Source organism: Wolffia australiana, chromosome 19 (assembly GCF_029677425.1).
Source record: "Wolffia australiana isolate 7733 chromosome 19, ASM2967742v1".
NCBI classification, from domain to species: domain Eukaryota; kingdom Viridiplantae; phylum Streptophyta; class Magnoliopsida; order Alismatales; family Araceae; genus Wolffia; species Wolffia australiana.
In genome coordinates, this window is record NC_135853.1 from 6,369,378 (window position 1) to 6,392,717 (window position 23,340).

Here is a 23,340-nt window from a genome sequence, read left to right on the forward strand (position 1 = left end):
GCTGAAGAAACCTTCATCGAGATCACTCCCAGGGCGTCCAAGGCTGCAGGTTCGTCGTTGACGATCGTCTTCCACGGGATTATTCAAGATCCCCACTAAGGTTCCCAAGAGAGCCCAAGAAACCATTGATGGGGGACCATCGCGATGACGCCGACATCGACAAGGGGCATGTTCGACCGCTTCGAGCTGCTCGTGCTGACGTACGTGATCCAGCATTCAAGTATCCCAAGTAAGTTCATTATTAGTCGTCTAATTGTAATGTCGGATCGGGTCGCGCATCGAACCAATCGCGTCTTTGTGTTTGTTTTTCATTGAATTATCGTCTAAAGATGAGGGCCACGTCACGCAACGCACCCCTCCTCTAATCGTAGTCTCTTGGCACCCTTCCCCCCCTTCTCCAATATAAAGGGGAGGCATGCCCAAGGACAGGAAGAGAGTCATTTTGAGAAAATACAGATACTTTGTTTTCGTTTGGTTTCTTCAGCCGTTTTTAGTTAAAAATAGCAGGGGGTCTTCTTCCACCTCCGTCCAGGAACCAGGAGGTCGGTTCAGCTTCCTTGGCACTTGCTACCTCATCAGTCAAGATCAACCACGTTCGTCCTCTATGCCCACCTATCTCTGATTCCTGGCGGCCCCTTCTGGTTGTCCCTCGCGGATCCTCCATGTCGATTACGCCGTTGGAGGTTTTCCCGCCGTCCACGGGAGCTCCTCGCCAATTGATTCTCGCCCTCAACGCTAGGACAGCCCTCCTTCACGTTCGCGGCCAGCCTGCACCATCGCTCAAACGGTCTGCCCGACGCTCAAGTCCGCCATCCAGGCGCTACCGCGGCAGTAGTCCGTGCGCGTATGCGCACCACAAACTGTGCCATCGGTCTGGGTATTTCGACGCTAGGCCGGCCCTCCTCCACGTTCGCGGCCTGCCTGCGCCACCGCTCGGACAGCTTGCCCGGTGCTCAAGTCTGCTCTCTAGGCGCTGCTTCTACAGTAGTCCGCGCGCGTTCGCGCGCCACGAACAGCGCCATCGGTCCCTACTCTCCAACACCCTCGCGTGCGCGCATCGGTCATCCACACTACCGCCCGCCACATACGTTGTCACCGCGCGCGCCCCACAGCATCTTCACACACCATGCGACTGCCCTTGCGGCCAATGATCGCCCCCATGCGCACGCGCCACGGCATTCCTGCATGCCCTCGCCTCGACCAACACCGTTGTTCGTGTCGAGGTCGATTGTCCGCCTCCTGCTAATCGCCAGTGGTCTCTGGGGTTTTGGGGCGAAAGCCCAGCATTGCTGCTGCCAGGATTACTGCCGCCCGACCAGTCTGATTTGGGACTTCTCTCGACTACTCACCAGGATTATTGCTGCCAGGAATCACTACTTCCACGTTCTTATTCGATCCGCTCATCCTACTCTTAACAGTATTATTATTTCCGTCAGTACTGCCTTCCGCTATCGTATCTGTTGCTGCTTAGTTTCGTGACGTCTGAAATAGGCTAGCCACCCCTCGTCGAGTGATAGGATTTCTTTGAGGTAGACGATCAGATTCAAGTCATCTAAGGTGAACTCGTGAGGGCAGTCAAGCACCCCTTGCGTCGTGCTTGCTCGTGAGGTTCCGCGGATCACCTGGAGTCGAGCCGGATCTATTCGTCATCTTAGGAGTTATTGTATCTTCGCCCCACAATCGGCCCGCCCTTCCTCCACTCTTGAGGAGTTCTAAAAGTGCTTTCATCGTCCTAAATTACGTACGCATTCGTGCATTTTGTGACGTAATACGAGTCGTCGATCCCGGCTGTTCTGTATTACATCAACCATCTTCTTGAAGGTTTCTTGGGCGGTTACAGCTCAAGAAGACCCATCCCTGGGCCCTAGATCTGCCCTGTCACTGACGTCGCCTCCATCGTCATCGTCACCTCCACCACTGTCGCCCTCCACCGCCACCGACCTGCGCTCCTGCCAGTGTCTGTGTGCTTGCGCGCCCTCACAAGCCTGTACCGTGCTCGCGCCCGCACTCCGACCGCGCCCTCACGCAGCCCTCACAATCCACACCGCGCGCGCCCACGCAATGCCCGCGCCCGTGGGGCCCCGTACCCGCGCGCCGCCATGCTCGCGTGCCCCGCGCTCACGCACCTCGCGCTCGCGCACCCCCGCACTCGCGCACCCCCGCGCTCTCGCGCCCCTTGGGCTCTTGCGCCGCTCGCGCCTGCGTGTCCCCCGCGGTCGCTAACCGCCACGCCCACGAGCCACCACGCCCGCGCGTCGTTGCGCCCTCGCGCCCGCACGCCCTACGCCCGCCAGCATCCGTGTACTGGCCAGCACCGGCGCCTCCATCCGTGCCCCCACATTAAGCAGCCGGCTGTTCCTGCCATCCGTCACCGGTCCTCGCTTCATCTTCGACTTGGGTGCGACTTGTACCGTGGACTATTGACCAATCAGGTACCCACTCGTCTCTCCTCCATCAATACCCAGTATTATTATCCATTCCAGTCTCGTCTTCCGCTATCACGTCCTCTGCCAAAATTACAACTCTTGATAGGACAGCCTCTTCGTCGAGTGATAGAATTTTACTTGTGATTGAAAGGGTGATTGTTGACTTAGACGCCGAACACCCTAGGGCCGTCAAACGCCCCTCTCATCTTAGACGTCTAGTTGGTCCCTAGGGTCATTGGGAGTTTGATTTTCGGATCAATATCTCACCATTGGCCGTTGTGGATTTATTTCCCTATCTATGAACAGCCATCATTGCTCATTCGACGTTTTCTTTGTTGTGCATACATTCATATAAATCTCGAACTCGTCCGTCTATTCCTGTGACGTAATACGAGCCGACCGATCCGAGTAGGTCGTATTACATCATATTGTTATCAGAGTCGGTCGTGTTAGCTTTTGCTTAACACGGTCGGTAACATATCATCAGAAAATTTTATCGAATTACTCACGTCATATTTTGAAAATTTCATCCGCATTATACACGTCATAGCATATCATCCATCACGTGCATGCCCTTAGAAAATTTCTAGGTTGTGGATGGTTGACCATAGGATGGTTCGTACGCGAGCCCAATGTCGGGAAACTGACTTCCTTGAACATGACGATGATCATGACCATGATCTCATCATAGGTGATCCTCTACAAGAGGATCCATTAGGCGAACGACTGCTAGTAGAACAGGTGGAGAACGACGAGGTACCTTTACCTCCTCGTCCACCAAGGGAACCCATCACACGGGTTCCAAGGCCTCCAACTAAAGCGGCACCACCGGCACACTGAGCATCCGAAGACCGGCGATCCTCTACCGCCGCCCTACTCGTAGGGCATCGGTTAACGAGCCCTATGACGACCCCCCGACCAGCAGGGTTCCCCAGCGCCCGGGCAAGACTCCAATACAGGAGCCTCCCATCCCGACCTATCTACCACGAGATCCCGAGGTGCCACTGCATCACTACCGCCGAGCTGAAGACTGGGAGTACGACCACGGTGATCGACGAAGATCTCCTCCTCGGGAGGAGTGGCCACCACCACGATATCACGACGATCGTTCCTACCCTCCGGATAGGAACTACTACCCTCCCAAGAACTGGAGTTCTCGGCGATATGACTATCCCGAGTATCCTGATGATGGGATCCACAACCCCAACCGCATACCGGTGCGGAATGCACCGCACTATTTGTCCTGACCAGGTAGCCCCCGGCAGCCACCCATTGTCTGACAACCGGATGTCGCCACCTATGGTGACAGCTCCGCCTATCCGTCGCACTATAGGGCTGCACCCATTCACGCGCCGGACCCATATGAGGAGGCCCCGGCACCGCCCCAAGCAGTGCCGAGATACCCTGCAGATTACGAACGTGCTCCATGTCAGGATTATCCACCCGATGACCTGTCGCGCCCTAGGAGACCCCCGGCATACCTCCCTCACCTGGAACGTACCTATCCTGCACACTCCCCGTCACCACCAAGACGACCTCATCATGACGGATACCCAGAGGAGCGACCACCCTATCGCCCGGCACCCCGCCAACACGCCTACTACGAGGATCGGCGGATCATGTTTATCGCGAGCGCACCCGTCGCCCACCTGCTCATCGTCACGAGGACGAGCATGAGCGACGTAGAGAGGCGCATCGTACCATGATCCAAAAGAGTGTAAGGATCGAGGTGTCCATCTTCGAAGGGTCACGGAACCCGAAAGACTACACGGACTGGGAGTCGGACCTGGAAAGCTACTTCCAGTGGTACAATATGGATGATGATTTATGTGTGGCATACGCCGAGGCTCGACTTGGAGGTCAAGCAAAAATCTATTGGAAAAATGAGAAGGAAGCAGTCCGATGACGAGGAGATCCACCCTTCACATGGGATGAGATGTCGCAAAAGTTGAAGGATAAGTACATCCCAAAACTTTACATGATTTGACTCATGTTGAAATGGATGGACCTTAAGCAAGGGAAGCATAAGGTCTCCAATTACATCGAGGAATTCAAAGAGTATCGAATGCAATGCAAGTTTGTGGACAGCCCACAAATTCAGATCGCATTCTTCATCCATGAGCTTCGCCCCAACCTAGGAGCTCGAGTGTTAGAGCAGAACCCCTCGACTGTCGACCTCGCCTACCGTCTCGTTGAGAGCAACGAGCTTAGTCACGACGACGTCGTGTCAACTACATCCTCGGCGCCCCAACCCACTCACTGGACGGCGACAACCACGACGACCCGTACCACCACAGCTTGGAGCCGGAGTAGTATTGCCACTCCCCGACCCTTGGCTTTGCCAGCGACACCGGCCCCGGCACCGACTTCATCCACGCCCTCGGCGATATCCACTAGTAGAGCCCCGAATGCCCCACGGGAGCCAATTCAGTGTTTCAAATGCAAGGGCTTCGCGCATCGACGGACCAACTGCCCTACTCTCATGGATATGGACCTACACGGATAGCCAGTGGAGCAACCCGAGGATGACCTCGAGGTGGACGAGTACCTGGCCGAGTGTCCGGATGGCGAGGATGTGGATGATCCCCTTGGATACATCCAAATCACACCGATCACCACATCCTCGACGTACCCCGTCGCCACATTGGATACTACCGGGGTCAGGTGCACCACCAATGGTACCCGGACTACGCCTGCGCAGGCTAGTGCCCCTACGGCCTCCCAACCAATCGACGTCGCTCAGCGCACGTTGATTTTCTACATGTACGTCAAGATTGGTGGACGTAGCTACAGGCTGAGGGTCGACAGCGGTAGCTGCATCAACGGTATCTCCGAGGATACAGCTAAACGGCTTGGACTTCCCCTGCTTCCTCACCCTACTCCGTACAATGTGTCGTGGATCGACGCATCGACCATTCCGGTGAAGAAGCAGTGCTACGTGCCCTTGAAGATGTGCACGTACGACGAGAAGATTCTATGTGACGTACTACCAATGAAAATTGGTAGTATTATCCTCGGTCGACCATGGTTGTATGATCATGACGTACAATTATCGGGAAGGCAAACACTTGCTCTTTCATCTACGATGGACGTTGACTCATATGGTACCCCTCGGTGCGGCTACCATCACTACCCACGCAGTCGACGACTGCGCCATCCCGCACTTCGCCCTCCGCCATTATCAGTAATGGCTGCATCTTCTGGCGCGAATTGGAACACGACCGGGAGTCCTCTCCCATATGCTACGCCATGACACTATCGGACGGAACTACTGAGTCGGAGCACGAGACTCCACCCCCGGAGATCACCCAACTCCTCGAGGAGTATGCGGATGTATTTCCCGCCGAGCTGCCGAGTGAGCTCCCTCCCTTACAACATATTCAGCACGCCATTGATTTGGTCCCGGGAGCCACCCTCCCTAACCTTCCCCACTACCGGATGGATCTGATTAAGTACGAAGAGTTATACTCCCAGGTGAGGGATCTCCTAGCTAAAGGCTTAATTAGGGAAAGCCTTAGCCCATGTGCCGTACCGGCACTGCTCGCCCCAAAGAAGGACGGCACTTGGAGGATGTGCTGCGACTCGCGAGCCATCAACAAGATCACGGCGAAATACCATTTTCCCATACCACGAGTCCAGGATCTATTCGACGAGATGGTAGGCGCATCTATCTTTTCCAAGATAGACTTACAGAGCGGCTACCATCAAGTCAGGATTAGACCTGGAGACGAATGGAAGATGGCATTCAAGATAAAAGATGGCCTATTCGAGTGGAACGTGATGCCGTTCGGGTTATCAAATGCACCTAGCACCTTCCAGCGCTTGATGAACAAGGTGCTTCGACCGTACATCGGCAGGTTTGTTGTCGTATATTTCGACGACATCCTGGTGTACAGTAAGATCCGAGAAGAACATGCACAACATCTACGACGTGTACGCGTCACTCGCCAGGAGATACTGTCGCCTATCCGAAGAAGTGTACCTTATTCACCTCCGAGGTCTCCTTTCTTGGATTTATCCTATCCGCGAACGGAGTAGCCGTTGATCCGGCCAAGATCGATGCCATCATTTCCTGGCCCTAGCTTAAGAGCATCCACGATGTCCGTAGCTTTATTGGACTTGCCACCTGCTATCGAAGGTTTATTCCGGGGTTTAGTGGGGTTACCACACCCATTACTGACATCCTCAAGGGGGAAAAATGCGAGTGGACCCCCTCCGCCGACCGGGCCGTCGAGCTTCTTAAGAAGCTCATGACCGAGGCCCCGGTCCTCAAGCTCCGGATTTCAACAAGGTATTGGTCGCGTGTGATGCATCCGGAGTCGGGATCAGAGGAGTGCTTAGCCAAGAGGGACATCCTATCGAGTACTTCAGCGAGAAGCTGAATGATACTCGAAGACGGTACTAGAACTACGACCGAGAGTTCTACGCTCTCGTACAGTCCCTGCGCCATTGGTGCCACTACTTACTCCCCAAGGAGTTTGTGCTAACTCGGATCATGGAGCCCTTCGACACCTTCACGATCAGAAGAAGGTTAGCAATCGCCATGCTCGATGGATCGCATATCTCCAAGACTACACCTTCGTTATCCGACACAAGAAAGGAAAGGATAACGCCATCGCTGACGCCTTGAGCCGGCGACCTCTAGTCCTAAACATGGTGAAGACCCAAGTCCTTGGGTTCGAGAGGCTTCGCGACGACTACGCCGAGTGTCCGGATTTCTCCAAGGTCTACTCCTCCCTCACGAAGGTGACCAGTCCAAGGTCGACGGATTACTTCCTCGACAATGGCTACCTCTTCCATGGCAGGAGATTGTGCATCCCTCGGACCTCGATCCAAGATTTCCTCATCCACAAGACTCATGCTGATGTTCTTAGTGGCCACTTTGGCATTAGCAAGACCAACCACGCACTTGAGGAGAAGTTTTATTGGCCATCCTTGAAAAGGGACGTCGGAAAATTTATTTCACGATGTCTTACTTGTTCTCGCGCGAAGCTCACGAAGCAAAACACGGGGCTATATACTCCCCTACCGGTCCCGGAGAGACAATGGGAAGACGTTAGTCTTGATTTTGTTTTGGGGTTACCCAAAAACCGCGCGCCACCACGACTCAATTATGGTCGTGGTAGACAGATTTTCAAAGATGGCACATTTTATCTCATGCTCGAAGACCTCTGACGCCTCTAGGATAGCACGCCTCTTCTTCGATCACGTCGTCAAGGTACATGGAGTGCCCAAGACAATCGTCTCGGATCAAGACGTAAAATTTACAAGTTTCTGGAAAATGTTGTGGGTCCTTATGGGCACACAACTTAAATTTCTTCGCATACCATCCATGACGGATGGCCAGACCGAGGTTTTTAACTGCAGCCTCGGCAATCTACTCAGATCTATTGTCAGCGATAATGTAGCCGCGTGGGATCAAGTACTTCCTCGAGCGGAGTTCGCCTTTAACTATTCGGTTAATCGTATCACGGGCAAGGCGCCGTTCGAGGTCATCTATGGTCAACTACCATATCGACTCCTTGACCTCATGCCATTAGATGAAAAATATAGAATTTCAGATAATGCATTAGAATTTGCCGAGCATATTAAGAACATGCATGATGTCATACATTCACGCATTGCATCCATGAATGAGGAATATAAGGCGTCCGCGGATAAGGGTCGTAGGTCCATGTCGTTCTCTAAGGGAGAATTAGTCCTAGTCAAATTGAGGCCTGAGAGGTTCTCTCCAGGGGTCGCTACGAAGCTCCATGCTCGTAGCGTCGGGCCTTGCCCACTAGCCTAGAAGATCAACGACAGTGCCTACGTTGTGAGTATCCCGCCAACTTGGGGGATTAGTTTAACGTTCAACGTCAGTGATCTATCCCAAAACCTTCCTTTCCCACCCATCATCGAGCCTCACAGCCATTCGAGCCTTAGTAGAAAAGAAAGTGAGAGTCAACCAGCCCCTTTTCCGTTTCCCACCCTTATACAGCAAGACGAGAGAGAAACGATACTACAGGAGGTAATTCACGCTGAGGGGGAGCAGGTAGGTCACACTTTCTTAGTCCATTGGCAGCGATGGCCATCTTCCGACGACACGTGGATCTCTGAGGATGATCTTCGACGACTTCGACCGGACCTGGTTCAACTGCTCGAGGACATCACGGAGCTTTACTGCCGGTCGAGTTCGTCCCACCCTCGGAGGATGATGGGGATGATGGAGGACCATCTCGAGGCGATGCCCGCGATGGCGAAGAACCATCTCGAGGATGACGCGACGGGATGTCGTCAGCCACGCCGAGCAGCTCGCGCCGACGCTCGCCACCCGGGGTTTAAATACCCCGCGTAAGAACTTTTATCTTTTTACTTATGCTCATTTTCATGTGTGTTTGTATTTTCGGATTCGTGGACTGGGCCGATGTTGTTGGGCCCCGTCCTCGTCATTTACTTTTATGTTTGTATTTTGAATTTGTAAGGAGGCCGAACCACGTCTCGCGACGGTTCGTCCTCTCCCACGTTCATGGCACCCATCCTCACTATATAAGGGGATGGCATGCCCAAGGAACACCTTGGAGTCATTGGTGAAAAGTTTATTCACAATCCGTCTCCCCCCCTATCGTAGAGAGTAGTGTAGGGGGTTTGGCTAGCCTCACCCCACGTTGAGATCACTCCGTGGGTAGAGCCCACGTCTCTCCCGTCGAGATCACTCCAAGGGAGACGTGTTAAAGCGCGCCGTCGAGATCACTCCGGTGCGAGGAAAGAGTTTCAAGAAGCCGCCATCAAGAATCGAAAGAGGCCTTCGTCGAGATTACTCCGGGGTCTTGGGAGATTCAAGAAGCGTCGCGACACGCCATCAACCGGGAAATCTGTTCCGTCGAGGAGCACACCCCAGATCCGTCAAGAACTCCTCTTTCTTGGAGGTTCTTGGTTGTTACAGTTCAAGAAAGCCATTTCTTGGTACCTTTTCCACCCTTCCACCATTTCTTGATCGCCCACCCCACTTTCCCCATCGTTTCTTGATTCCCAACCGCCTCGTCTTGCCTTTCTTGATCGCCCACCCTCCTTTCCCCATCGTTTCTTGATTCCCAACTGCCTCGTCTTGCCTTTCTTGATCGCCCCTTTCCCCATCGTTTCTTGATTCCCAACCGCCTCGTCTTGCCTTTCTTGATCGCCTACCCTCCTTTCTCCCATCGTTTCTTAATTCCCAACCGCCTCGTCTTGCCTTTCTTGATCGCCCACCCTCCTTTCCCCATCGTTTCTTCATCCCCAACCGCATCCTCTTGTCTTTCTTGATCGCCCACTTTCTTTCCCCTTGATTTCTTGATTTCTTGATTTCTTGAATTCTTGATTTCATGATTTCTTGATTTCTTGATCTCACCATATCTCCTTGATTCCCCTTCGTTCTCCCCTTCGCCCTCATCTTTCTTGATTTCTTGATTCCCACCCTCTACGCCATAACCGATTACTTGGTTTTCTGCCCCACCCCCACGACTATTCCCACGATACTTGGTTCGCTGTCTTGCCCGCCCACACGACTACGCCGTGCGCCAGCCAAGCGCGCGCCTTGTGCGCCCTCTGCTCCGACTTTTGTTGGACTCAGCTCTCTGCTGGTAGTTACGACCGCACCGTCCGCACCCGGTTTTGTCCTCGCCAACGACACTAAGCATCCGCTCGACGACTTGGACGCCTTGGACTAAGCGATACAAAGGTCAGTCTCGTCTCCCCTCTATAAACTCCAGTATTATTATCTTCGACAGTCTCGTCTTCCCCTATCGCGTCCGCTACCGTGATATTCTCGAACATCATCGGATAGGACTAGCCACCTTGTCGAGCATAGGGATTCTTGTGGTAGACGGACTGTCATCCGACTTGGACGCCGAACGCTCCAGGGCTGTTAGATGCCCCTCACTTAGTAGACGTCTAGTAGGTCCAGCGGGTCATTGGGAGTTTGATCTTAGGTTCACTCGTCTCTCATTGATTGGTACGACCGATGTCGCTATCCGTCAAGTCCTTATCTGCTCATTCGTATTTTCTCATCATTCAGCTTACATCCCATACATTCGCATCATAACCCTGTGATGTGAAACGCGCCGATCGATCCCGGCCGTCGTCGTATCACATCAGGGGACCATCCAGGAGACGCGACGACCGGTCGACATCAGCCTCGCAGAGCTGCTCGCGCCGATGCTCGCCAACTGGGGTCTAAGTACCCCGCATAAGCATCCTTATCTTACTTGTTTTTTCTGTTTTGTTTGTGTTTTTGGATTTCATGGACTGGGCCGGTGTGGGCCTCATCCTCGTCTTTTACTTCTATTTTATAGTTTTTATTTTCACTTGTAAGGAGAGGCTGAACCACGTCTCGTGACGGTTCGTCCTGCCCCCACGTTCACTTGACACCTATCCTCACTATATAAGGGGATAGCATGCCCAAGTGAACACTTGAGTCATTTGTTGAAAAGAAATCCAACTTGTGTCTCCACTATCATAGAGAGTAGAGAGTAGAGAGGTCCGGCTAGCCTCGCCCACGTCGAGACCACTCCGTGGTTAAAACCCTCGTCATCATGTTGAGATCACTCCGTCACGACGTGTCCACACGTTCCGTCGAGATTACTCCGGGACGAGTAAAGAATCCAAGAAGTCGTCGCCGTCTGGAGCTGAAGAAACCTTCGTCGAGATCACTCCCAAGGCGTCCAAGGCTTCAGGTTCGTCGTCATTGATCGCCTTCCACGGGGTTATTCAAGATCCCCACCAAGGTTCCCCAGAGAGCCCAAGAAACCATCTTCTAGAAGGTTTCTTGGGCGGTTACAGCTCAAGAAGACCCATCCTTGGGCCCTAGATCCGCCCTGTCGCTAATGTCGCCTCCATCGCCGTCGTCACCTCCACCACCGTCGCCCTCCACCGCCACCAACCTTGGCTCCTGCCAACGTCTGTGTGCTTGCGCGCCCTCACTAGCTCGTGCCGCGCTCGCGCCCGCACTCTGACCACGCCCGCACGCCGCACGTGCCTCCACACCGCCCGCGCCCGTGCAGCCCCATACCCACGCGCCGCCACGTTCACGTGCCCCGCGCTTACGCGCCCCGCGCCCGCGCGTCCCCGCACTCACGCACCCCTGCGCTCGTGCCCCCCTGCGCTCGCGCACCCCCCGAGCTAGCACGCCCCCGGGCTCGCGCGCCCACTAGCGCGCCGCTCGCGCCTGCGTGTCCCCACGGTCGTGAGCTGCCGCGCCCACGAGCCGCCACGCCCGCGCACCATTGCGCTCCTATGCCCGTGGCACTCGCCCCCGCACGTCCCCCCGCCCGCGCGCCCTACGCCCGCCAGCATCCATGGGCTTGCCAGCACCGGCGCCTCCATCCGTGCCCACACATCGAGCAGCCGCCTGTTCCCGCCATCCATCATCAGTCCTAGCTTCGTCATCGACTTGGGTGCGACTTGCGCTGTGGACTATTGACCAATCAGGTACCCACCCGTCTCTCCTCCATCAATACCCAGTACTATTATCTGTTCCAGTCTCGTCTTCCGCTATCACATCCTCTGCCAAAATTACAAATCTTGATAGGACAGCCTCTTTGTCAAGTGATGGGATTTTACTTGTGATTGAAAGGGTGATTGTTGACTTAGACGCCAAACACCCTAGGGCCGTCAAACGCCCCTCTCATCTTAGACGTCTAGTTGGTCCCTAGGGTCATTGGGAGTTTGATTTTTGGATCAATATCTCACCATTGGCCGTTGTGCATTTATTTCCCTATCTATGAACCGCCATCATTGCCCATTCGACGTTTTCTTTGTTGTGCATACATTCATATAACTCTCAAACCCGTCCGTCTATTCCTGTGACGTAATACGAGCCGACCAATCCGGCCAGGTCGTATTACATCACTTCAACGTCTCTGGAGTGTTTAAAAGGTCTCAATGTTGATTGGAAGACCATAATGGACTTGTATCATGACCTATAAAAGAAGATCTGGCCATCCATTATATTAGAAGTCAAATGGCTCTCATTTGCTCTCTCTCTGCCTATATAATCCAGTTCACCCTATTGTAATATTCTTCTCATGATTCAGTCCAAAGTACTGTTTGTTGCCCTAAGTGCGATTGAGCCATAGGTCCATTCATCTTAGTGAATGACAGGCTGAGCAGGAAGCATCCAATGCTGTAGAAGCTGGTGGAATGGAGAAGAAAAAGTCCCTTGGGCCTTGGAGGGTGTAACAAAGAGGTTGCCTTCGTGATGGTGAGTCACAGCCTGAGACCGCAGGATCATCACTCAAGGAGTTGGCATTGTCATTAACATTGCCACCGACTCGTATCCAGCCTACACGTCAAGCCAAGATTATGACGCGCACACCCGGATTCAGATACCCCGGGTGATGGCGCGTCATCTTCAGTTGTGAATGCCACTTTATCCATTTTTGTGTTTTCTATACTTTGTGTTTTCTCTCATACTTCCTGTTTTCATAATCCGTTGTAGTGAGAGGCAATTCCCGTATGAGGATACTTTCCCCTCCTTTCCCTTAACGGGCCTAGACACTTTCATGTCAGCCTTATTTTTGTAGTCTCAACGGGGCCCATCCACCTCTCTCATAAAGAGATGGGTGGACGCCCTCCAAAAAAACACTCTTTGAATTTTTGTTGATCCATCCCGCCGAACACTAACGCCGCATCCCTAGCCGATCCATCCCGCGCCACCGCGATTCCGCGCTGTTGTGGCCGCCCGCCGCGTACCGTGCTGTCGTGTCCGCCGTCGCTAGGCGCGATGATCGCACCCTCGCTGCCCATGCTCGCCTCGCCGCCCATGTGCCGCCGGATTCGTGCGTGCCCTCACGCACACCCCTGCACCGCGCGTGCCGTTGCGCCACACCCCTACGCGTGCGCCATTGCACTGTCTCCCCACCACGCTGCCGCGCGGCCGCGCCCCATGCCGCTGCACCAGCCCCGACGAGCCTAGCGTCACCACTCCCCACGTCAACCTGCTCCGCAGCGCTGTGCCCCTTGCCACACCGGCCCATGCTATGATTCCCAACGTGTCGCTATCCCCATCGCCGGGCCCGAACCACTGCCCTGTGCTGCTGATCTCGTGCCGCCACGACGATTGCTAACCATGCTCATCATCTCTTTACCAATGCCAGCCGAGATACTCGTGTTGTCACCGCCCTCCAATTCTGCCCTTAGTGGTGCTATAAAAAAAGGTGTCGCCGGACGCAACGAAAGGTACCCCCAACCTGCCTTCTCGTCTCTTATATTTTCAATACACTTTCAAATTGCCTCCACCTCGCTTGGGTTTGACGTAGGTGAGAGGGACAGTGATGTAATACGATGTCGGCCGGGATCGAACGGCTCGTATTATGTCATAGGGAATGAATGGATGCGTGAGATGCAAGCAGATGAAGTGAAAGAACGAATGAGCAGTTGTAGGTATCGTTGGGTGAGAGGTGTAAATCACGCCGGACAACGAGGGGAATGATCCTAGGATCAGACTCCCAATGACCCGCTAGACCTACTAGACGACTAATTAGTGAGGGGCGTTTTACGGCCCACGAATGTTCGGTGTCTAAAATCAAGGGAGGATCCTTCAACCTCAAGAATTCCTACACGCGACAATGGTGGCTATCCTATCCAAGATTTATGACGACAATAATGGCAGAGGACGCGATAGCGGAAGACGAGACTGAAGAAGATAATAATGCTGGAAATATGGAGGGGAGGCGAGACTGACCTTTGGGTATCGCTAGTCCAAGGTGTTCTTGTAATCCCTATCGAGTTGAAGGCGAGATGTGGGCGGCTCAGGTAAATGCGATCGATTAGCGGCGAGGCGTTCCGCTCTGCAGGTTTCCCAGCCTGGTGGCGAAGGCACTCGGTGATGCTGGGTCGGCTGACCTTTGTCGCGCACGCGGGTTGGCGCCGCCGCAAGGCACGCACGCGGGTGGGCGCACAGCGCTTGTCGCGCGCAGCCAGAAAGGCGCGGCGGCGCGTGCGCAAGGGAATGTGGCGGGGTGGATGACGTGGGCAAACGAAGGAGAAGGATCAGGGCGCGAAGCGGTGAAGACGGTGGGATAAGAAGTTCAAGAAAGAGGGAGAGGGCGGACAATCAAGAAAGGTTGGAAGGGAAAGGGGAAGGCGCGCAATGGTGACGAGGGGCAAGAATTGGGTGAACCAGAGCGTGGGGAAGGGGAAGAGATGGTCAAGAAAGTGGGAGGAGGATCAAGAACACGGGAAATGGATCCAGAGCGTGGAAGAAGGGATCAAGAGCGGGAAATGGATCAAGAGCGTGGTAGAAGGGATCAAGAGCGGGAAATGGATCAAGAGCGTGGAAGAAGGGATCAAGAACGTGGGAAATGGATCAGAGCGTACAAGAAGGGAACAAGAATGCGGGGAAATGGATCAAGAACCGGGAAGAAGGGATCAAGAACGTGGGGAAATGGATCAAGAATGTGGTAGGAGGGATCAAGAACGCGATGGGAAGAGGAATGGATGGTGGAGGTGGGAAAAGTACCAAGAAATGGCTTTCTTGAACTGTAACAACCAAGAACCCTTCAAGAAAGAGGAGTTCTTGATGGATCTGGGGTGTGCTCCCTTGGCAGAGCAGATTTCCCCGGTTGATGACGTGTCGGCGATGCTTCTTGAATTTCCCAAGACCCCCGGAGTAATCTCGATGAAGGCCTCTTTTTATTCTCGATGGCGGCGACTTCTTGAAACTCTTTCTTCGCACCGGAGTGATCTCGACGGTGCGCTTTAACACGTCTCCCTCGGAGTGATCTTGACGGGAGACGTGGGCTCTACCCACGGAGTGATCTCGATGTGGGGTGGGCAAGCCAAACCCCCTACACTACTCTCTACGATAGGGGGGAGACGAATTGCGAATAAACTTTCCAACAATGACTCCAAATGTTCCTTGGACATGCCATCCCCTTATATAGGGAGGATGGGTGCTAAGAGAACGTGGGAGAGGATGAACCGTCGCAAGACGTGGTTCGGCCTCTCCTTAAAAATTAAAAAATACAAATATAAAAGTAAAAGGAAATGGCGAGACGAGGCCCAACACATTGGCCCAGTCCACTAATCCGAAAATACAAACAAACATGAAATGAACATAAGTAAAGATAGGAGTTCTTATGCTGGGTACTTGAACCCTAGGTGGCGAGCATCGGTGCGGGCTGCTCGACGTGGCTGCTGTCGTCCTGGCGCGCCGTCTCCAGGATGGTCCTCCATTAGACAGACTGAGAAAATGACGAAGAATTATTCGAGAGTCTTACCTGTTTAGTGCAGTCGGGCTCACCCGTCACATGTGAGCATCTCCGCGGGACATTCCCGTTCGACCACATAGTCATCCTCGACCCCTTGGACGAGGGTCGCGAAGCCTGGACTATCTGTCTTTTCGCAGCCCCATTGAATCACGGGAATGGCCCGCACCCGCGATTCGGCACTTGCACGTACCACATCAAGGTCTGTAGCATTCCGTCATATTTCATATCTGTTTAGCAGCACTATCGGACGACATTTGTCACTGTGGTCTGATAGATTTCTGTTATTGATACCGAGTTGCTACCCTCCGTGATGACAGAACGACGCTTTGACGACATCCGGCATCACTTCCTATTTCTCCTTTTTCCCTCTTGGATGTTCATCTTTTGTCTTGTGTCTTTTGGTAAGTCATGGATCAACTAGCCAATATTCAGCCGGTTCCAATGCATTCAACAACGCTCAAAAATTTGTTCTAGAACTCATTCTAGAGTGAAGTTAGTGCAGGCCATTTTTTCTCTCCCCTCTGCCAAGCCACATTCCCCATTTGGCATCCAAGCAAATTTTTTACTATGTCCGGAATGCCAGTTGTTTCATTTCCAATTTTATTTTGGCTTTAAACTTTTCCTAAAAAAATCGAAAAAAAGTATTTTCTGCCTACTAATATTATTATGCATTTTATAATTATACTTGAACTTCCTTTATTTTATATTTTTATTTAATTAGTATGTAGGTGATATTTTTATTTCTATTTTCGTTCATATGTAGTAACTTCTAAATTTTTAAAAAATATATATAACTAGAGCACAAATTCATTAGGAAAAACCCATGCTCCTTGTGGATCAACCCTTACTCTCCCTACACTAGTATGGTTATTATAATATTTTGTTTTTATAATCTGAATAAACCAACGACACTAATTAGTGAAGTTAGCTTATCATTAATTACCTATAAAATCTGAATTATCACCTACTAACCCACCGGGACGACTATGTCTGGCACGATGACCATGGTTACACGGCCGACCCACGGGCCCACCGAGACAAACATGTCTGGTGCCACGGTCGAGGATACGTGGTCGACCGACCGTCCTGTCAGGACGAATACATCTTGTGCGCTATGGTCGTGAGTACGACGCCAACCTACTGGCCCACTGTGAGGCGTATGTCCGGCCCCATGATCGTAGACATGACGCAGATCCACCGTCAAGCCATGACGATAACGTCCGGCCCCACCACCGCCGGTATGAGGAACCTGAAAAGGTTCCAAGGTATCCACAACATGCAATGCCTGACAACCCCGCACCACACGATGGTCATCCCCGACACTGGGAGAACCCTGTCACGAGGATCAACTAGCGCCCAAATGGTGCCCAGACGACGACAAACTCCAACTAGAGGAGCAACACGCACAAATCGAAAAGAGTGTGCGTGTCGGTGTTGCCATCCTCGAGGTGTCTAAAAAACCCAAGGAGTTCATCGAGTTGGAATCAAGCATAATTCTACTTCCGGTGGAACCACATGGACGACAACATGTGTGTCGATTATGAGGAGACGAGACTTGGTGAACAAGCCAAGATCTTCTGGGAGAACGAGCGTGTTTCCGCATGATCGTAGACATAGAGATAGAGATAGAGATAGACATAGAGATAGAGATAGAGATAGACATAGAGATAGAGATAGAGATAGAGATAGAGATAGAGATAGAGCTAGAGATAGAGACAGAGATAGAGATAGAGATAGAGATAGAGATCGAGATATAGATAGAGATAGAAATAGAGATAGAGATCGAGATAGAGATAGAGATAGAAATAGAGATAGAGATGGAGATATAGATAGAGATAGTGATAGAGATAGAGATAGAGATAGAGATAGAGATAGATATAGAGATAGAGATAGAGACAGAGATAGAGATAGAGATAGAGATAGAGATAGAGATAGAGATAGAGATAGAGATAGAGATAGAGATAGAGATAGAGATAGAGATAGAGATAGAGATAGAGATAGAGATAGATATAGAGATAGAGATAGAGATAGAGATAGAGATAGAGATAGAGATAGGGATCGAAATAAAGATAGAGATATAGACATAAATAGAGATAGAGATCCAGATAAAAATAGTGATATAGATAGAGATACAGATAGAGATAGAGACAAGCGCGACGTAGAGATACAATTAGGGAAAGAGACAAGCTCGAGGAAGAGATGCAGATACAGATAGAGATCAAAATATAGAGAGAGATAAAGATAAATATCGAGATAGAGATCAAGATTAAGATAGAGATACAGAATCAGACAGAGATAAAGATTGAGATCTAGATAGGGATGGAGATAAAGATTGAGATAAAGATATAGATAAATGTAGAGATAGAGATCGAGATAGAGATAAAGACAGACAAAGAGATAGGGCAGAGAAAGAAAGAATGACATAGACAGAGCTAAAGATAGAGATAGAGATATAGGGAGAGATAAAGACAAAGATGGAGATAGAGATAAAGATAAGAGTTTTTTAAAAGACAGACATAGAGAGATAGATAGAGTTTGACAGAAAGTTTAAGATAGCCATTGAGATAGAGATAGAGGTAGAGATAGAGATATAGATAGAGATAGAGATAGATATAGAGATAGAGATAGAGATATTGATAGATATAGAGATTCAAATAGAGATAGATATAGAGATAGAGATAGAGATAGAGATAGAGATAGAGATAGAGATAGAGATAGAGCTAGAGATAGAGATAGAGATAGAGATAGAGATAGACATAGAGATAGACATAGAGATAGAGATAGAGATAGAGATAGACATAGAGATAGACCTAGAGATAGAGATAGAGCTAGAGATAGAGATAGAGATAGAGATAGAGATAGACATAGAGATAGACCTAGAGATAGAGATAGAGCTAGAGATAGAGATAGAGATAGAGATAGAGGTAGAGATAAACATTCAGATAGATATAGAGATAGGAATAAATATCGAGATAAAGATAGTTATAGAGAAAGAGATAAAGGTAAAGCTAGACACAGCGATAGAGATAGGGATAAAGATAGATTTAGAGATAAAGAAAGAGATAGAGTTAGAGATAGAGCTAGAGATAGAGATAATGATTGATGAATAGAAAGAGATAGAGATAGAAATATAGATAGGGATATAGATAGAGCTGGAGATAAGAATAGAGATAGAGTTGGACACAGAGCTAGATATAGAAATAGAGATAGAGATGGAGATAAGGATAAAGATAGAGATTGAGATAATGATAGATAAATAGACACAGATAAAGGTAGAAATATATATAAAGATATAAAGTGAGAGCTAGTAATAGAGAAAGAGATAGAGATAGCGAAAGCGATAGATATGGAGATAGAGATAGAGAAAGTGATAGAGACCAAGATAGAGATAAAAGTAGAGATACTGACAGAGATAGAGATAGAGATATAGATAGAGATGGAGATACAGATGGAGATAGAGATAGAGATAGACATAGAGAAAGTGATACAGATAGGGATTGAGATACAGAGCGAGGTAGAGATGGCGATAGCAATAGAGATACCGATACAGATTCAGATACAGCTACAGATAGAGATAAAGATAGAGATAGAGATATAGATGGACATTGAGATAGAGATAAAGATAAAGATAGAGATAAAGATTTATATAAATATAGAGATATAGAGGTGGAGATAGAGATTTAGATTGAAATACAAAACATATAGAGATAGAGATAGATATTGAGACCGAATTAGCTGTAGAGACAGCAATATAGATAGAGATAACGAGAAAGACAGAGATTGGGTTTCAGATAGATATAGATCACATCACTATATAATGATAATAGAGAAAGTGATAAAAAAAAAGATCAAGATAGATATCGAGATTGAGATAGATAAAGATGATGGCAACACATAAATATAATAGAGATAGAGATACAGATAAAGAGAGGGGTTGAACTAGAGATTGACATATAGATAGATATAGAGATATAGATAGATATAGATAGATATAGAGATGAAGATAATTCTAGACATAGAAATAGAAATAAAGATAGAGGTTGATAAAGAGATAAAGATTCAGAAACACCCAGAGGTAGCGGTAAAGATGGAGATAGTGATGGAGGTAGAGATAGAGATAAAGACAGAAATATAGATAGCGATGTAGATAGCCATAGACATTGAGATAGAGATAGATATAGAAATGGAGATAGAGATATAGTTAGACACAGACATAGAGATATAGATAGACACAGACATAGAGATAGAGAGAGAGATAAAGATGGGTATAAGGAGAAAGACAAAAGATAGAGATAAAAATAGAGAGAGAGATAGAGATAGAGATAGATATTGTGATGGAGATAGAGACACAGGTTCAAACAAAGATAGAGATAGAGATAGTAATACAAATAGAGATGGTCATAGCGAAAGCAATGGAGAGAGAGAGATAAAAATAGATATAGAGATAAAGAGAAATATTGCGATAGCAATAAACATTGAGATATAGATAGAGACACATATAGAAGTAGAGATACCAATAGAGATAGAGATCAAAATGGAGAAAAAAAACAAATTGAGACAAATAGATATAGAGGTAGAGATAGCGGTAGAGATAAAGATGGAGATAGAGATAAAAATTCGAATAGAAATAGAGATAGAGAAAGAGATGGAGATCGAGATAAAGATAGAGATAGAGATAGAGATAGAGATAGCGATAGAGATAGATACAACGATAGACATAAACATCAAAATAGAGATAAAAAGATAGATATAAAGATAAAATAGAGATATCAATTACGATAGAGATAGACACATATATAAAGATTGATATGGAGCAAGAGCATAAGATAAAGATAGATATAAAGAGAAACATAGAGATTTAGATAGAGATAGAGATAGAGAGATAGAAATAGAGATAGAAACAGAGATAGAGATAGAGTCTGAGATAGAAATAGAGATACAGATACAGATAAAAAGAAAGACAGATAGACATAGATATACAGATAGAAATAGAGATATCCATAGAGGTAGATATACAGATAGAGATAAAGTTAGAGATATAGATAGAGATAAAGATAGAGATATAGATAGAGATAGAGATAAAGGTAAAAATAGATATGAAGATAGAGATAGAGGTAGAGGTAGAGATAGAGATAAAGATAGAGATAGAGGCGGAGATAGAGATATAGATAGAGATGGAGATAGAGATAGAGATAGAGATAGAGATAGAGATAGAGATGTAGATGGAGATAGAGGTAGAGATAGAGATAGAGATAGAGATACGGGTAACAATAGAGATAGAGATAGAGATAGGGATAGAGATAGAGATTGAGATGAAAGAGAGATGGATAAAGAAAAAAAAATAGAGATAAAGGCAGAGATAGAGGTAGAGATAGAGACTCAGATAGAGATAGAGTTAGAGACTCAAATGACTTAGAGATAGAGATATAGATAAAAAACTGTCAATCAGGTTGATTCATATCACGGTTGTGCAAGTGGTCCTTAGACCTGAGACACCAAAGACATCTTGTGAATGGATGGTTGTACTTTGGGTATGGCCAATGAGTCTCTAATCATGGGATTCTAAACGGTCTTGGTTCGGGTGCATCAAGAAGTACACGAAGGCGATTGAGTGGTCAACATGGGATCGTCCACCCTCGGTATAAAAGGTGACAGCTCAAGGAAGATGATGCGATGAAGTCCTTGGCCAAGGCTGTCAAATATCAAAGAAGAGTTCTTGATGATTTCTGAATGCATTAGTACTAACTTGGATGACCGATTAGGGTTTGACAGTTGACCATACCCTATGTCGCGTCCAAGGAGCGTCAAGTGGATGAGGATTATACATACACGGTAACCGATGATGAACAGGTTCCATGGTGAGTCAATACACACTCCTTTGTATCTTCTAGGACACGAGGTGTAGCTTGGCACTTACGTGTCAGAGTCTCAACCTATCGATTGGGTTAAATCAATGTGACGTTAATTAATCTATATGATGATATAGTTAATTAATTTGAAAGGCCAATAAAGGTTATTGGGCCATTGGAGTCGTTAACTAGACTAATACATGGGCCTAGAGGGTCACACGCAAATGGTCTTTTGGGCGTTGGATGATATACTTAAGTTTTGGGGTTTTAAATACTCAGTATAAATAGGGAAGGCCTAAACAAAATTCACTTCTTCTTCTCCAGGTGAATTTTGTTCAATGGCCTTTCCCCTTCTTCTCCACTCTCTCCACCCCCCCCCTCTCCATACTTGATGTGATCGGGACAATGTAACGACGCAGACGGAGATAGAACGGGGCTCGTTTACGAGAAGGAGGAGATCTGACGTGCGAGGACCGCGTGGATCGTCTAGAGGCTGCATACTTGAGCAACTCAACTTGTCTCCCTCCGGGATCCAAGAAATTACGGATGCCATCCGTGAAAAAGGTACGTCCTTTCAATGGTTTTTATTGAAGTCGTTCGATTCGCAAAGAGTCTTCCGTTGTGCATCATTTTTTTCTATTCATCCATCTAAAGGCCTCTAGAACCCAACAAAAAAGACATATATCAAGATATAGATAGAGATAGGGTGACCCTTATATGATCGGAAGCATCTTGGTGGTAGGCTAGATTGTCTGGCATCTTTTGTAGGATGGCCATGGCTTCATCTTCATACATATCTGCTATTGCTCCTCCACTTGAAATATCAACTCTTCCTATTTCAACATCATTCAATCCCTCATAAAAATTTTGAACTAACTCCCATTTGAGAATGCCATGGTGGGGGCATTTCCTAATGAGCCCCATCAATCTTTCCCAAGCTTCACTAAAGGTATCGTTTCCCTGCTGAAAATTCCTAATTTCTCTTCTGAAGGAGTTTGTCCTCGCCACTGTATAATATCTCTTTAAAAACTTTTCTTCATCTCGTTCCAAGATTCAAAGTTTGTCCCTAACGTTCTAAACCCATCTTTGGCTCTATCCTTAAGGGCATGAAGGAATAATTTCATTCTCACTACTTCCTTCAAAATTTTGGGGTAAGTACAACTATCACAAGCTTCATAAAAATTTTCTAAGAAATTATACAGCTCTTCGTTTGCCTTCCCTAAAAAGGATGGTAGTAACTGAAATTGGTGTGGGTCAATTCTAAACATCACATCATCTCCAATAAGGGCAGATATCCTGGTTAAGATGGGAGTTTCAGCTGGTGTGGAATATTCTCTAATCCTCCTTCGTCCATCGTTAACTACTTCAGGGTTTCCTACTCCATTACCTATAGGGTCCATTGGTGAGGTTCTAATCGACGTCTCTTCTATGAATGTAGGTTCAATGAAGGAAGATTCGGGTGTGGAGGAGTCTACTACTGCGGAATCTTTGTCACTACTCCCTGATTCAAATCTAGACCTAAGCTTCATACAAAACCACTGATTCAAACACAACACCCGTTAGTCATTAGCCACCAAATCACTTTTCAATTTAAAATTAATAACAAAGATACTTATCAAAAATTCAATCAACACTTGCCAAATTTATTTTATAAATGAAAGTAAGTTGAATTCCTTAGCTGCCTCCCCGGCCACACCCAATATTCTTGCCGGTCATCCTGTCTGCAAAATCATTAAAACAATGATAACCATCTCTATCTCTATCTCCATTTCTTTATCTGTCTTTATATCTATATCTATATCAATCCCTATTCTATCTCCATCTCCATCTGTATCTGTATCT

General features: G+C 48.4%; 1 protein-coding gene and 1 non-coding gene across 2 annotated transcripts; both read left to right on the forward strand.

Annotated features, from left to right (window-relative positions):
* Positions 1-4,128: 4,128 nt before the first annotated feature.
* Positions 4,129-23,003, forward strand: LOC144715513 (uncharacterized). The gene is made up of 7 exons (XM_078590448.1): positions 4,129-4,323; positions 4,933-5,409; positions 5,568-5,900; positions 6,066-6,424; positions 6,535-6,788; positions 6,865-7,345; positions 22,937-23,003. The coding sequence occupies exons 1-7, from the start codon at positions 4,129-4,131 to the stop codon at positions 23,001-23,003; spliced, it is 2,166 nt and encodes a 721-aa protein (XP_078446574.1).
* On the forward strand, positions 22,388-22,495 carry LOC144715941 (small nucleolar RNA R71). The gene has a single exon (XR_013584771.1). It is a non-coding gene; the product is annotated as a small nucleolar RNA R71 (small nucleolar RNA).
* Positions 23,004-23,340: the final 337 nt, after the last annotated feature.